Raw genomic sequence first — 16,515 nt, 5'->3', positions numbered from 1 at the left:
TTATTCTCTTGGGGGTACATAGTGCTCAGTTTCAGTCCACCAAAGTTGTTTATCTATATGTATTAAGTTTACATTTTCTTGCAGTCAACAGATTACTTTAAGGTAAAATCTGAATGGCCTTATGTTTGTTTCAGGCCATCTAAAATTACTGCTTAAAGAATGCAATAGATAATTTATGATGATGCTCCATTATGTCAAGGTAAAAGTGTAGGGCCAGATCCTGCAAAGTCATCTCTTGGTAGGTAACAAATTCCCTCAGCTTCTACTGAAATAAATAGGAATTGAGGATGGTTAGCACCTCACAGAATTAAACTCTTTGCTTCATTTATGAACAGGAATGGTTAAGTACAGTTTGAGTTTTCAGGTTAACCTGACCACAGATGCTGTCCCGTTGGTGACTTAAAAATGAGAAAACTCCCCAGTTTCAATCTGCACAGCTAAATACTTGCAGCTCAAATGATTTCGAAGCCTGAGTTGATCTCATTTTAAGCTCCTTTGGGGTACGTTCTTTTGATCTGTGCACAGAAAATCATTAAAGTCATTGGGACCCAGGCATGTGGAAGAGGGCGGCGGGGGAAACATGCCCCTTTGACTTTATTTAATAAAGCCTAGAAGTTATTCAAATATGGGAAAGGCGGAGTCAGTGAAGAGGGTGTGGGGCCTCAGAGGGAAGAGGAGAGGCAGAAGCAGGGCCATGAACGGGGCAGGGCTCATGCATGTGTCACACTTTTGCCTTTTGAAAAGGTGATCACCCTAGTGTGTTACCAGTCCAACTGAAAGCAGAACCTGAGCATTAACGTATAACTCCAGCCAGGCCATCTAGCCTGGATAGGAGGCACCACTAAACTATGGTGATGAAAAGGTTGTTTGTATGGACTGAAGGGACTTTAGGGGCAACACCTGAGTAAGAGCTAAAGTTAACTCTACAGTGAACACAAACCCTCATGCTGCCTCCTTAAGCAGACTGCACTGGTGAACTTTATTTGTAGCACCAAAAGTCTTCACTGCAAACTGTTCTGGATTGTGAATTTACAGGTGAATCCCTGTCTGGGGATGAGATGGTGAGATAGAAAGAGGCTACTGGCAAGCTACATTTTTTTAAATGCCCTCAATCCTTATACCTTTTGATTATTTGGTTTTGGTGAGAATAAGGTGTGTTGTGGGTTTTTTTTTTCAGCTGCCCTTCAGCTTTAGTTTAGTATGACTTTATTCTTTCAGTTGTAATGTTGTAACCTGCATCCAAATTCTTAGTGCTTATTTTTGTAGATTATTGGAAATTACAACAGAAAAAGGAATAGACAATTGTGCTGAACCGAACTTATAATGAATAATTTAGATTTTTTTTTAAATTAAAAATTTGGAACAAGTTAGTTCAGGTTTAGTATTACAACTTGAAAGCAAGCATTCCAAATAAGCTTATCACCAAGGAAGTAAAGTTTGTTAAACTGTATTTCTGTATGTGACATCTGGTTTGAGAAGGATAATAGTCCATATAATCAGCCTTTTTAAATGGTGGATTATCTGTGATTTTTATTGACTCTTCTTTACAAAATCTGTTCTTTTTAATTAATATTCCATGTAAGTTATTACCTACGCCAACATGCAAAGGCACAAATGAGCTTGATGGCAATGGTTGGTCCCGGTCAGTATTTAACTACTACCAATTTACACTGCTGTAAAACAGGCTTATTCTCACCCACATACTATGCAATGTGACCAATGATATTGGAACATTCTGAGCAGCCACTTTAGAAATCTGTAAGAAGATAGATGTCCATTTGAGATTACGACTGCTTCATAGCTTCCTGGGCTACAGCACCACACCTATAAAAGAGTCATAAAAATGTATTCTATTATATCTGTTGTGTTCAAGTCGTGCAATATTTTTTGTGGTTGGAAGGATCAAAATAGAAGTGTCAGTTACCCTAAAGAAAACGTTTAGGATCTCATTGTTTCCTTTTCCTCTTCTTTGGATCTCATTAAATATATAAATTTGACATTAGTTTATTAATAATTTTTAACTACAGTACTGAATATCAGCCATCTTGCTTGCGGTTTTTAATTGTTTTCTTTAAACTTCTGACAAACACTGGTGTTGGCTTTTTTTAGCGTTGATCATACTAGGAAATCTATTGTCATATCTTTCATTGCTAATAATCTTTTAGTGATGTAAACGTTAATTTGGCTTATTTATATGGATGACATTCCCACAGGATCTGATCCAATTCTTTTCCTCTTCTATTTCTATCACGTTTGGTATTTCTACCATCACATACAGTATTAATATACAGGTATGCTGCAGCAATCCTGCATTCTTCCTGGCGTGGAACCTAATGAATAGCAGCCATAGCTAGAGCTGGTAATAACTTCAGATTTCATTTCACAAGAAATTACAGTATTTCCAAATTTGTTTTAATTCTGAATTGGAGCGAAAACAGAATTTTGAAATTTTTCACAAAATAGAAATTCTGAAAAAAATTTCACTTTGGAAAAATATCAGTTTTGTTTCAAAATAGAACCTTCATTTGAAATACACTTTATTTGAGGGAGTTTTAAACAACAGTTATGAATCTGATTTCAATGGGAGTTAAGATGCCTAAATACCTTTAAAAATCTGGCCCCTTATTTTCTAGACCAAAGTGTCTCCTGTTTTATCTTGCAGTATAACAGCTTGACACTTTGAACAAGTGTTTGTCAGCCTGGAATCATTTTTCTAGGATATTGAAAACAGCTGTTCCTATAATTAGTGACTGAGTGCTTATCTTCTTTTGTTGTTCAAAGTGTTTAACTGATTAATTACAACACTTACAGGAGACATTTCAGTCCAGAAAACATAAAAATAAAATAACATAAAATAAATCTTTTATTTCTAAAATATTTTTCCCCACGGGAAATTTCTTCTTCATGATTTCTTGAATAATTTCATTTTTACGAAAACAACATTTTCCAGCGGAAAGCTGTTTTCATTGATTAAAATTTTCTAGAAAGCTCTTACCATAGTTTGAGGTCTTCACATTTCAAGGAGTGTCTTGTATTACTACATACTTGGGAATTTTCTGATACTTTGCTGTCTCTACTTGATAGGAAGCACTGATGTTATAAAAATGGGAACAGCATGCTCTCTACCACATACCCCCATCAGCTTTTACCAAAAACCCCCCATACTTAAGCTAATAGTTCTCTGAGTCAGGGACTAGCTGGTTCTGTGTGAATGAAAAGTTCCACCTTTTTAACATTGCTGGTCTTGCTAACTAGATCAGTTGGCCTCTTTACTCACCAGCTCTGCTATGTGTCAGTGTAATAATGCTTCTTAATTTTAAAATTAGACTTAAGTGAATATATCGTGTTGTCATCTTCACTCCATCTAGAGAAGCGGTTCCCAAACGTTTTTGTTGTGGTGCCCACCACAGAAATTCACGTCCCATGTGTGACCTGAAAATAAAAAAAGAATCTTACAAAAAGTGGAAACATGGTCAAATTGATAAGGAGAGGTACAAAAGAACTTCACAAGTACAAAGCCAGAAAGGCTAATGCACAAAATGAGTAACAACTGGCAAGGGACATAAAAGGCAATAAGAAGAGATTCTTTAAGTACATAAGGCGCAATAGAAAGATGTAGGAAAGTGGGAAAGGAGACCTAATAACTGATTAACCTAATTGCCTTCTGTGATGAGATAACTGGCTCTGTGGATGAGGGAAAAGCAGTGGACGTATTATTCCTTGACTTTAGCAAAGCTTTTGATATGGTCTCCCACAGTATTCTTGCCAGCAAGTTAAAGAAGTGTGGGCTGGATGAATGGACTAGGTGGATAGAAAGCTGGCTAGATCGTCAGGCTCAATGGATATTGATCAATGGCTCCATGTCTAGTTGGCAGCCGGTATCAAGCAGAGTGCCCCAAGGGTTGGTCCTGGGGCTGGTTTTGTTCAATATGTTCATTAATGATCTGGAGGATGGCGTGGATTGCACCCTCAGCAAGTTTGCAGATGACACTAAACTGGAAGGAGTGGTAGATACGCTGGAGGGCAGGGATAGGATACAGAGGGCCCTAGACAAATTAGAGGATTGGGCCAAAAGAAATCTGAGGAGGTTCAACGAGGACTAGTGCAGAGTCCTGCACCTAGGATGGAAGAATCCCATGCACCGCTACAGACTAGGGGCCGAATGGCTAGGAAGCAGTTCTGCAGAAAAAGACCTAGGGGTTACAGTGGACGAGAAGCTGGATATGAGTCAACAGTGTGCCCTTGTTGCCAAGAAGGTTAATGGCATTTTGGGCTGTATAAGTAGGTGCATTGCCAGCAGATCGAGGGATGTGATCATTCCCAGCTATTTGGCATTGGTGAGGCCTCATCTGGAGTACTGTGTCCAATTTTGGGCCCCATGCTACAAGAAGGATGTGGAAAAATTGGAAAGAGTCCAGCGGAGGGCCACAAAAATGATTTGGGGACTGGAGCACATGACTTATGAGGAGAGGCTGAGGGAACTGGTATTATTTAGTCTGCAGAAGAGAAGATTGAGGGGGGATTTGATAGCTGCTTTCAACTACCTGAAAGGGGATTCCAAAGAGGATGGGTTTACACTATTCTTAGTGGTAGCAGATGACAGAACAAGGAGTAATGGTCTCAAGTTGCAGTGGGGGCGGTTTAGGTTGGATATTAGGAAAAACTTTTTCACTAGGAGGGTGGTTCACTAGGAGGGAATGTGTTACCTAGGGAGGTGGTGGATTCTCCTTCCTTAGAGGTTTTTAAGGTCAGGCTTGACAAAGCCCTGGCTGGGATGATTTAGTTGGGGATTGGTGCTGCTTTGAGCAGGGGGTTGGACTAGATGACTTCCTGAGGTCATTTCCAACCCTGATATTCTATGATTATACGATTACATCAAGAAGGCTGAGGTGTTAAATGTTTATTTTGCTTCAGCCTTCACTAAAAAAGTTAATGAAGGCCAGATACTCAATATTAACTACTAGGGGGAAGGAATGCAAGCCAAAATAGGGAAAAAACAGGTTAAAGAATATTTAGATGAGGTAGAGGTATTCAAGTCAGCAGGGCCTGATGAAATTCATCCTAAGGTACTTAAGGAACTAGCTGAATCAATCTCAGAGCCATTAACAATTATCTTTCAGAACCCCTGGAGGATATGAGAGGTACCAGGAGACTGGAGAAGAACAAACATAATACCTAACTTTAAAAAGAGGACTTAGTGAATTATAGATCAGTCAGCCTAATTGGAATACCTGGAAAAGATACTGGAGCAAATTATTAAACAATCAGTTTGTAAGCACCTGGAGGATAATTGTGTTATGAGGAATAGTCAACATTGATTTGTTAAGAACAAGTCATACCAACCAACCTAATTTTCTTCTTTGGTAGGATTACTGACCTAGGGAAGTGTGATCTAGATAAAATTACTATAAGGTGGGTGCACAGCTAGGTGAAAGACCATACTCAGAATAGTTATCAATGGTTTGCTGTCAGATTGGGAGGGTGTATCTAGTGGGGTCAGTCCTCGGTCTGGTACTAGTCAATATTTTCATTAATGACATGGATAATGGAATAGAGTATGCTTATAAAAAGTATAGATGACACCAAGCTGGGAGGGGTTGCAAGCACTTTGGAGGACAGGTTGTCTGAATTCAACAAGATGAAATTAAATAAAGGCAACCACAAAGTACTTCATTTAGGAAGGAAAAATCAAATGCACAAGTACAAAATGGGGAATAACTGGCTAAGTAGTAGTACTGCTGAAAAGGATCTGAATATGAGTCCTGAAAGTGATGCAGCTGCAAAAAGGGCTAATATGATCCTGGGGTGTATTAACAGAAGTATCCTATGTAAGAAACAGGAGGTAATAGTCATACTCTTCTCCACACTAGTGAGGCCCCAGCTGTATCCAGTTCTGGGCACCACAGTTTAGGAGAGATGAGGACAAATTGGAAAGAGTCCACAGGAGAGCAACAAAAACGGTAAAAGTTTTAAAAAACCTGGCCTATGAGGAAAGATTAAAAACCTGGGCAAGCTTCTTCTTTTCTTAAGACTACTGAGAGGGGACCTGATAACAGTCTTCCAATATGTTAAAGTTTGTTATAAAGAGGAAGGTGATCAATTGTTCTCCATGTCCACTGAAGGTAGGACAAGAAGTAATGGGTTTAATCTACAGAAGGGGTCGGCAACCTTTCAGAAGTGGTGTGCCGTGTCTTCATTTATTCACTTTACTTTAAGGTTTCGCGTGCCAGTAATACATTTTAATGTTTTTTAGAAGGTCTCTCTCTCTAAGTCTTTATATTATATAACTAAACAATTGTCATATGTAAAGTAAACAAGGTTTTCAAAATGTTTGAGAAGCGTCATTTAAAATTAAATTAAAATGCTGATCTTATGCGCCAGCCTGCTGCCAGCCTGGGGTTCTCTTCACCTAGGCCAGCAGCAGGCTGAGTGAGGCCTGTGGTGTAAAATGAGCATTTTAATTTAATTTAATCCCGGCAGCAGGCTGAGCGGGGCTTACAGCCGGGATCCTGGCTGGCAAGGGGCTGGCAGCCAGAACCCCAGACTGGCAGCGGGCTGAGCGGGGCCAGCAGCCGGGACCCCAGGCCAGCAGTGGGCTGAGCTCAGCCCACTGCCACTCAGCCCATTGCCAGTCTGGGGTTCAGTCCACCAGCTCCTGCCAGCCAGGGTTCCGGCTGCTGGCCCCGCTCAGCCTGCTGCCGGTCTGAGATCCCAGCCCTGCCCACATAGAGTGGGTACCTACCTTCTCCCTGGTTCTAGCCCATTCTCTTCCCCTCTCTCTCTCTCTGCACTGAGCATAGGGCTGGGGGTGAAGGAGCAGGCTGGGGGTTGGGGTTTAGGGTCTGGCCAGGAGCTAGAATGAGAGAGGGGACTCAGGGTTGGGGTTTGGGTGTGGAGTGCTTACCTGGGCAGCTCCCATTTGGTGCAAGGGGTGCAGGTGGGAAGGTGGGGCGGGGGTGCAGGAGCTCCCGTTTGGTGCTCAGGGTGGGGGTGGGAATGTGGAGGATGCAAGAGTCAGGACACGGGGTGTGAGGGGGCTGGGTATGTGTGGGGGGGTACTGGAGTCAGGGCTGGGGTTGTGGGGGGGTTCAGGGATCAAGGCAGAGGGCTGGGTGTGTGTGAGGAGGGTGCAGGGATCAGGGCAGGGGGCTGGGGTGTGTGTTGAGGGAGGTGTAAGGGTCAGAGCAGAGGGCTGGGGGTGTGGGCTGGGGTCATGGGGGTGCTCCATGGGGTGATTCCACCCCCCTTGCCCAAGGCCCCGTCCCCACCTCTTCTCCGCCTCCTCCCCGGAGCAGTGAGCACGCAGTTCCGCTTCTCCCCTCCCTCGCAGGGGCCATCAGCTAATCGGCAGCAGGGAGGGAGAGGAGGAGGACTAGGAACCCAGCACACTGGGGGAAGAGGTGGGGGTGGGGGGAGCTTTCCTGCCCTGCCGCTGCAGCCGGCAGGACCAAGCTTCTTCACCCTGCCCCGGTGGGGGGGGGGTGAAGAAGAGCGGGCCGGGGCTGGCAGGATTTTTAATGGCATGCTGCTGCCTGCCAGGGTCTCAGCGTGGGTTCGACAGCGGGCTGAGCGGGGCAGATGGCTGGGACTCGGCAGGGAGCAGCGTGCCATTAAAAATCGGCTCATGTGCTGTCTTTGGCATGCGTTCCATAGGTTGCCGACCCCTGATCTACAGCAAGGGAGATTTAGGGTGCATATATTAGGAAAAAATTTCTAACTAGAACAGGCTTCCAAGTGAGGTCATAGAGTCACCATCATTGGAAGCTTTTTAAAAGAAGTTGGACAAACACCTTTTGAGGATGGTCTAGGTTTACTTGGTCCTGCCACAGCACAGGGGGTTGGACTTGATGACTTCTTGAGGTCCATTCCAGCCCTGTGTGTGTGTGTAGATTTCCACATGACCAAGATGTGCACCCCATTCAAATCCCAGCTGCCTAGATTGGCAAGTTGAGTGCCTGCATGGTGGAACTGCCCCCTCCTTGTATGCATGTGCATGTGCTGGACAAGTGGCCAACACAGTGCCATCATGTTGATTCCCAGCACAGCTATAGGGATAGGGGAGTGAGGGAGAGAGATCTTGCGGGTTTGCACGGTTCCTATGAGAAATGGGCAGCAGGAGGATTGTGGTAGTGCAGAGCCCGGGAGACATGGACCCTGATCCAACCTCCTTCCATCTACCCTGCCCAGGGGACAACCAGTATTTTGCATTATATTTGTTGTTTGTCTATGAATATTGACAGGTAAATTAATATGTTTATTTGGATAATGGTGTGTTAATGAAAACAAAGGAAAAATCAGTTTAATTGCAGCCTTACTAATGTCTTCATTCAGCAAAATAGTTAAGCATGTGAGTAGTCTGACTTCAACACGCAAAATTAAGCATAAGCCTTTGGAGGTTCGAGCCTAAGTTAGCAATTTTCCTTTCGTGATTTTTTTCTGAAAACTAGGTTTATTTCAGCCATATCCAGATATAAGCTTGCTTAGATTTTGCAAGGGATTTTGAAAAACATTTAATTACTGGTCTAACCGAATGAAGTCATTGGTAAAACTCCTACCCTTCTTTGGTAATTTCATTTTCATTTGATCAGTCTACCATTTTCCCCCCCAAAGAATTCATTACCTAAGCAAACTAATTTTTGGTCTCATTTGACCTGTAGAAGTAGCAGTTTTTGCCAAATGATATGTGGTTTTAAGAACGAAACTAGAAAAAGAGCTAAGAATAATCAATGTTCTAATCAATTGAACTGAATGTCTAATGACAGGTTTCAGAGTAGCAGCCGTGTTAGTCTGTGTTCGCAAAAAGAAAAGGAGTACTTGTGGCACCTTAGAGACTAACAAATTTATTTGAGCATAAGCTTTCGTGAGCTACAGCTCACTTCATCGGATGCATTCAGTGGAAATCCGATGAAGTGAGCTGTAGCTCACAAAAGCTTATGCTCAAATTTGTTAGTCTCTGAATGTCTAATGTTAACTCACATCCATATACCTTTTCCCAGATTTCTTCATCCGCATGTTTTAAAAATCACAATCCTTTCCATAGTATCATTTTTGTTGGCATGAGCACAGGGATTGTAATATATGGCAGATTGACAAGGAGAGGAAGATAATGTCCTTGTTCATATAATTTATAGTTGAGGGAGAAACATAACTAGGAGAGTTCTTAAGGCAAATGCAGTTTCAAAGTGAATGTACTTTATTTCCTGGTTTAGAAATATACTGTTTATTTTCATTCTTAAATTGTTTGTTTCTTTCAATAAATGTAAAATCTGACAGATATTATTTAATCTGGTGGAAAGATTTAGAAATCCAGTTCTGTGGAGTGAAATGCTGAATATTTGGTCTGGAATTTTTTAAAGTGCTTGTTTCAGTAATCTTGTTTGTCATGGTTAAGTCAAGTCATTGAGGAAAAACTTGACAACTTGATTATAAGAGTGCTTTAGGAGGAAAAGGTGTAACCATCTGTGCATCCCTGTTGAGTAAGTAATAGCTTTCATGAACAGAATGACTGACTTCAAGATTTACAGTATGAATTACAGTAAATTTTTAGAAGTGATCACTTTTATAAATTTTCCATATTACACATACAAGTGTACATACTGTATGAAGTAATTTAACATCATTTTTAAAACAACAAAGGTGAAGGTGTGACATGCAGGAACATAACAAACTTATTTTTTTTAAAAAAAATAGTGTTATTCATTTATAATCCAATCCTGACCCAAACTGTCACTGAAATTGGTGGGAGGCTTATGGGTGCATAAGGAATCCACAGTTAAATATATAGTAGATATATGCTTTAGAATGTATTTAGTAGGTAAACATTGTGTAAGTATGTAGCGTCAAGCATGAACCAACCATTGTCCTGCTGTGTCTGCTTTCTCTTTTTTACCTGGTGAATCCAGTTAGAACAGAATTTCAAATTCATTACTAGAATTGGTTGGGAAATGCTTTTTTCCCTCACAGAAAATTTAAAGTTTTCCTCAAAAATTTAAAGCAAAAATATTTTGGCTGTAAATCAAAATATTTTAATTCTGAAATGCCACCATAGTGCCTCATAGGAATTGTAATTGCAGTGTTTCATGCCCCCATACTGCGATATAGGCCACGCTCCCTGATCAAGTTGTTTGCCATGATGCACCACAGTCTTCCCTGAAGGAAGATAGTGCACCCTGGCATTCACATTCCATAGTGCATCATGGAGGTAAAGTCTGGCTGGGCAGCCCAGCCACACAGGAGAATGGGACAGCAGCATTTGAGAATAAAAATATTTTCAGTGTCAATGAAAATATTTTTGTTTTCAGTTTTCATGCAGTTTTTTGACAAACAATTGAAATATTCTGGTGAAAGCAGAGAACTTTTTGCAAAAAGTTTGTTTAGTTAGAACTCCAAATTTTCATCAAGAAACAGTTTTAACAGAATTTTTCGACCAGCCCTATTCATTATTGAAGCAGATTATGTATCCAACTATAATGCTTGAAAATATTAAGTTATAAATGCAGCCCGGTTGTGTAGTGTACTCAGGATTTATTAAAATGACCATCCTTGTATGTTTTCTCTGCTGTTATAGGGGGATATATTATATGGATGACTACAACTTGAGAAAAATGTAATGTTTCTTATTCGTTCAGAAACATTTGTCAAGTCTTTCTCTTGTCTTTATAATAAATAAAATATTGCCATCACTGCAATTATCAGACAGTGTTACATTGTAATATAATGAGTGTATAAATAGCATAATGAGCAGGATTAGTAAATTTAACAGATTAGCAGAGACGAGACTGGAGGAACAATATCATTTCCAGTGTTGTGATTAATATCTGAGTGCTGTGATTTAAAAGGCAGTGTAGTTTAGATGTTAAAGCAAAGCACTAGGAACCAGTAGAGTCCTGGTCTCTAATCTAATCTGAGCCACTGACATTAATTATGTGACCTTGGATAAATCACTTGACCTCCTTGTGGCTCATTCAGTGAAGCTGTAGATTCAGACAAAGTTGAACTACACTGAGAAAATGTATTTATAAGATATTACCATGAATTAAAAATCCCTGAGTACTCTTTTATTTCACAGTGAGGAACAAATAAATACACATTTTTGAGCTTGAGAACATTAGAAGATAAATTTTCACTGTTAATATCAAATTATCCTGCTACTGTAGGATACCATTTTAGCAGATATGTGCAGTTTTGAAATACTGTAGTATAATTATTTGAAACTCAATATAAAACTCTTTGTGGATACTTTTTAATTTATCCTTGTTACATTAAAGGTGAGCGCATAAGAATGTCAATTGATTGCGCTTGCCAAGGGAAGCGATGAGATATTAGGGGGCAAGATTGTGCCTGGACATAGGTATACAATAGTGGCAGATGGAGTCAGAAGCCTTCCTTATTCTAGAGCAACTGCTTCTTTGAGCACAAGAAACGAATTGAACTAGCACTGCCAGTTGCACAAGCTTCCCTAAAGGGGATGAGGAATCTCCAGACCAGCAAGCAGAACTGACTCCAAGTATTCTTGAAACACAATGACACTTGCAGCTCCCCTGGGGGAATGCCGCAAGATTGCCATCTACTGAGGGTTGTGCATAAAACCCCAATTCAACCCCAAACCACCATGTGCCACGTTCTTGAAGTCTGAAAGATACTAGCCCATATGTGAAGTTTCAGAACCCTTTGCCTACGCCTCCAACATTTTCTCCCCTATTCTGGCATGCAAAATACTACAGAAAAATTCTCTGTGCTTTTTTGAAATAACATACTTTAAAAGTATATATGCTATTAGGCTGTTTAATGAAATGTAATATGAACAGAAATATTAACTAACTGTAAACTTATGGAGTAATGTGGTAAGTCAGGGTAGAAATAACTGCTTAGTGCATCACCAAAACATTACTGAACACTTGTATTGCTAAATTAAAGATGATTTGTTATTGTTGTTTTATTTATTTTATTATTATTTATTTTAGTTATCTACTATCAGTAAACACAACTGCCCTTTTGGAAGTTTCTCACTTGAGCATTGATAGGTTTATGGGTATTTTTAACTGAGCAACAAAAATATTTCATATACTAGTTAAGGCAACTGTGGTTGTATGCAATGAGGCAGTGCCAGAAAGAGTTTTGGGTCTCTAATTGTTAGATATTTCGAGCAGTACACCTTATTATAAATTATTAATTGAACTCTACATTATGGCCAGTGTTTTTTGAAATATTAATCATTTCATTTTGTTTTTCCCCAGCTCCTCACTTAGAAGTGTATCAACTGGATCCTCAAGACCTTCCAAAGTATGTTTGGTGTGTGGGGATGAGGCATCTGGATGTCATTATGGGGTGGTTACCTGTGGCAGCTGCAAAGTTTTCTTCAAAAGAGCAGTGGAAGGTAAATGTTCATGTGGGTGCTTCTTTTATTCACTTTCTGATGTTATATTTTCATGATTAATTCTGCAATGTTAGTCTTAAAAAATATTTGTTGAATTAACTCAGCAGTTTTAAAGCAGTATTTTTCATAAAACTTCCAGGCATTTTCCAGGTAATGTACACCTTAAACACTTCGCTTTATATCCACCAAGCCAGCTTCCCACTCCTCCATCCCGCAGTTATTTTTTTGGTTAGACATACAGAAAATAATTTTATTTGGCCACAAATATACCCAAATCTTTCATGAGCTGTAAGAGAATTTTAGATAAAACCTGGGAAGTGTCTCACTGTGCTTCAGAATTCCGTTACTACCATAACATGTAGCTTCTATGCTACAGTAAGACTTACGCAGGCCAGCTATATAACCATAGACTCATTTAATATATTCCCCCTCCCCTGCAAAAAAAGAGAGGTGGCTTGAAGGCCAGTGAATCTTGGTGAAAAAGCCTGGATTGGAGGCTTTCAAATTACTTAGAGGTAAATGATGATGGTCTGCACTTGCATTAAGATTTTCTCTCCAAGACTACATTTTAATTGGTGTTTTTAAATATGGCATTTCCATTACCAAGTGGGTGTTGGGCTGTTGCCTTTCCTTTTATTATGCTAGCTAACGTACAAATGCTCTTGCCAGGGCACCTCTGACAGAATTCATGGGGATAACCTTGAGTGCTGCAGGAGCTTGGTGTTGTCTTGTATTAATTGGTTTGAGCTCTGAATAAAATAAAAAAGGTTATTTACAAACTCTCTGTAAATGTAAAATATTTTCAAGTGGCAGATGTTATGGTTTTCACTAACATAAGTGATTAAGGACCACGGTTTGTGTAGGGCTTTTTGTTGACTATTTAGCAAATAAGAAGCTTGTGAATAAATAGACTGCTCCTCCAGTGACTATGACAAGTGGCGTATCTTGGGAGGAAATGTATTCTCTACAGTGCCCAGCTGGTTCTGGGGAAAGAGTAGAGTCTGACCGAAGAGGTGTGCTATTAATCATATGATTACGTTTTTTTGTGTGGGCCTTAGATCAGTTTGTTGATAACAGAATAGCAAAATGGATTTGTACCTGTGTTAAGTAGACCTACAGGGCTGAGAGAGTTTTTCACTGAAGTCAAGTCTTCATGTAATACCCATCTTTTGTAGTCAAAAGGTATCCTCCTCACTGAAGCAAACTTGCTGGATTATGAAGGCATGGAATTAATTCATCACTTTACAAAGCATTCAGAACTAGCTTTGAAATTTTCTCTAATCGTTCTGTAGTACCAGGTCTGATACTCTAGTTTCTTAGCCTCTGGCCTCAGTTTTTAGCTGCTCGTTTTCCTACTGTCTAAATTGGAGGATTCAAATTTATGGTACCAGATAATTTTTTTTAACATAAAACCTTAGTAGATGGGCACTCCAGAGGCTAGTTTGGTCTGGGTTTCTAGTACTAATATTTAGGTGGCAAGGTTTTCCCCATAGCTCTAATGTATGAAGCACCACCACACTTTTAGTTTCCTCCCACATATTCCCTTTCCAGCAAGTGTCTACCAGCTTTTAATTTAGTGTAAAAAATTTCACTAAAATCAATGTTTCAAGCTATTGTATAGCTTTAAGTTTGTAACATCTTGGTGTACTTATTTGATGGCTTTCCTTATCCCTTCATACAATTCTAAGGAAAGGTGTGGAGGAGTCATTTTAGGAGGTACCAGGGGACTGAGATTTGGTTTTCAAGTCACAGAAACCAAACTTCTGGTGGGGAAAAAATACCCCTTAATCAGCAATAAATGTAATATTAAAATGCAAGTATAAGTAATTACTGAATCATTAGCATTCAGAGTTAACTAGGTAGACTGAAATCTTTTTGTCCTATAGGAGTGTCAGAAAGGAAGCTTGGAAAAGTGTACCAAAAATGTATATTAATTTAGTATCGCTTGAAGAGCGACTCCATTTTTTAAAAAACTCATTTAAAATGCACTTCATGTGGCAAATTTTAGACAGATGTACAACAAAAATAAGTGCCTATTTACATACATTAGTTGGGAGTTTTTTAATTTTATTGAAATATTTTTATTCACTTCTCTGGCTTATTATATCTGTGTGAAGATGTATGCAAGAATTTGCAGTAAAACTCTATATAATATATGTAGAATATAGAAAGTCAGAAGTATGATATTAAATATATTAATTATGGAAGTGCCACTCATGGTTTCTTAGTTAAAGTTGAGTTTTGCACTTAAAGCAGGGATTCAGGCACTTCATTATGTATGAAGAACACAGCAATCCTCTCAAAATTATATTACTTAGTCTTTGAGTGAATTTTCTGAGAATTTACAAATAAATTGACTAATTACTTTGAGTTAAAATTAATATTCAAAAACGATCCTTTAAGATATTTAGAATTCAGTGTTTCCTTTTTTCTCTTAAATGACCTAAACAGAATAAGGCAGATGTTTTTAACTCTGCTTATTGTTAGCACTCACAGAAATCTTGTACATAGGCTATATTTGAAGCTTTTATTAGGATTAATGGACATTTTTTCCCATTACTTTTATACTGAATGTTTCTTCTTCAGCAGGGGATGACAAATTTCACAAAGGAGAATTCCACATAGAACTGCGCTCTTTCAAAATGGAGGGCATCTCCAATTGTTATCAGTAGGACTTACACCACAGGCTGATCTTCGCAAATATATCTGCTGGCTTCACTCTTGCTGTGACAGTGGGAGAAGGTGGCCATTTTCCAAGAGGTCAACTCTTCATGAGTTCCAATGAAGGGAAAGATTCTTATATGCCAGCCTCTGCTTAAGGATAACCCTTTCATTTATGAAATTTATGAAAATTAATGGAAAAAATTATTATAAATCCTAAATACTTCTTTGAAAGCTACCTAGTGCACCAGATATATTTAACAAAGATGATAGAAAGGGGAAACTGGGGGTTCAGATGAGATGACAGGAGCAAGAGGGGTGGGGAGAATTAGGGTATACAGGGGAATGAAGGAACTGAGGTGCAGGAGGCTTGGGGGAATTAGAAAGACAGGAGGGAGAGGGAAACTGGGCTGTATGCTCTGAAAGTTCCCTAGTGTGCTTTGATTTACTTAGGTTTCAAAGTAGGTAAGTCAAAGTGCACTAGAGAACTTTTAGTGGATGGCAGCAGGGTCCACATGGATATTTAGTCTGTGGCAGGCTAGTATAGGGTAGATTTACACCCCACCTTGCCACAAACAGTTTGTGTAGACAAGCCCTGAATGTGAGGTCTCAGGATTTTCATTTCCATGCCCCATTTTCTTTTTAGTTTGTCTAAATTCCACAGAACTGTCCCAAAGTGGAACTATATCAATTGTTCTCCATGTCCACTGACGGTGTAACAAGAAGTAATGGGTTTGATCTGCAGCAAGGGAGATGTAGGTTATATATTAAGAAGATTTTTCTAACTGTAAGGATAGTTGGGCTCTGAAAAAAGCTTCCAAGGGAGGTTATGCAGTTTCCATCCTTGGAGGTTTTTAAGAACAGATTGGACAAACACCTGTCTGGGATGTTCTGGGTTTACTTGGGCCTTAGCACAGGGGCTGGAATGGATGACTTCTCAAGGTCCCTTCCAGCCCTACATTTCTATGATTCTCTGATAAGCTAAGGAAACACTCTTGACCCGAGGAAATTGCCTCCAGCATAATTACATGCTTTCCTTTGCTTAAACTGGCCACTGGATACTGTACAGTAAGTATTTGATGTGTACCTCAGTGAACAGCTTATAGAGATATATCATCTCTGGTATAGGTTTGCATATCAGTCCTCCAAGTCTTCCCCTCAATAGGCTTCCACTGAGGAAAAAAAATTCTTTGGTGGCAACTTCTGAAGGTTCTGAACTCCTGAAAGAATTTTGACCATCCAAAACCTGGGGCTTGGGGATGACCAACTCCAGTTTATGGATGGTTCTTTATTGCCATATTGTGCGTTAGAATGGGGGATAACAGACTGGACCAAAAGATCAAGCTTCCTATCCACAAGCTACTCAAGGGAATTACAAATCTGCCTGTGCAATCCACCCAGGGTAATCTTTTTGCCATAAAATGATGCAGAATCATCTTAACATGCCAGCCTGCCAATTTGCTGGAGGACAGATGCAG

The 16,515-nt window shown here is 39.8% G+C and overlaps 1 protein-coding gene across 3 annotated transcripts in view; it reads left to right on the top strand.

Moving 5' to 3' along the window:
- The window catches only part of NR3C2 (nuclear receptor subfamily 3 group C member 2), a 278,667-nt gene that overhangs the window by 150,108 nt on the left and 112,044 nt on the right, over window positions 1-16,515 (top strand). For 2 of the 3 annotated variants that reach the window (XM_077815358.1, XM_077815356.1), the window contains exon 3: window positions 12,237-12,388. In XM_077815358.1, coding sequence (XP_077671484.1) covers window positions 12,237-12,388 — 152 coding nt within the window. The remainder of the gene's footprint in view (window positions 1-12,236; window positions 12,389-16,515) is intronic. The other variant, XM_077815357.1, reaches the window with a different exon arrangement.

This window comes from Eretmochelys imbricata, chromosome 4 (genome assembly GCF_965152235.1).
Source record: "Eretmochelys imbricata isolate rEreImb1 chromosome 4, rEreImb1.hap1, whole genome shotgun sequence".
Lineage (NCBI taxonomy): Eukaryota > Metazoa > Chordata > Testudines > Cheloniidae > Eretmochelys > Eretmochelys imbricata.
Note: the sequence above shows the minus strand (reverse complement) of the source record. Positions and strands in the feature narration are given on the sequence as shown.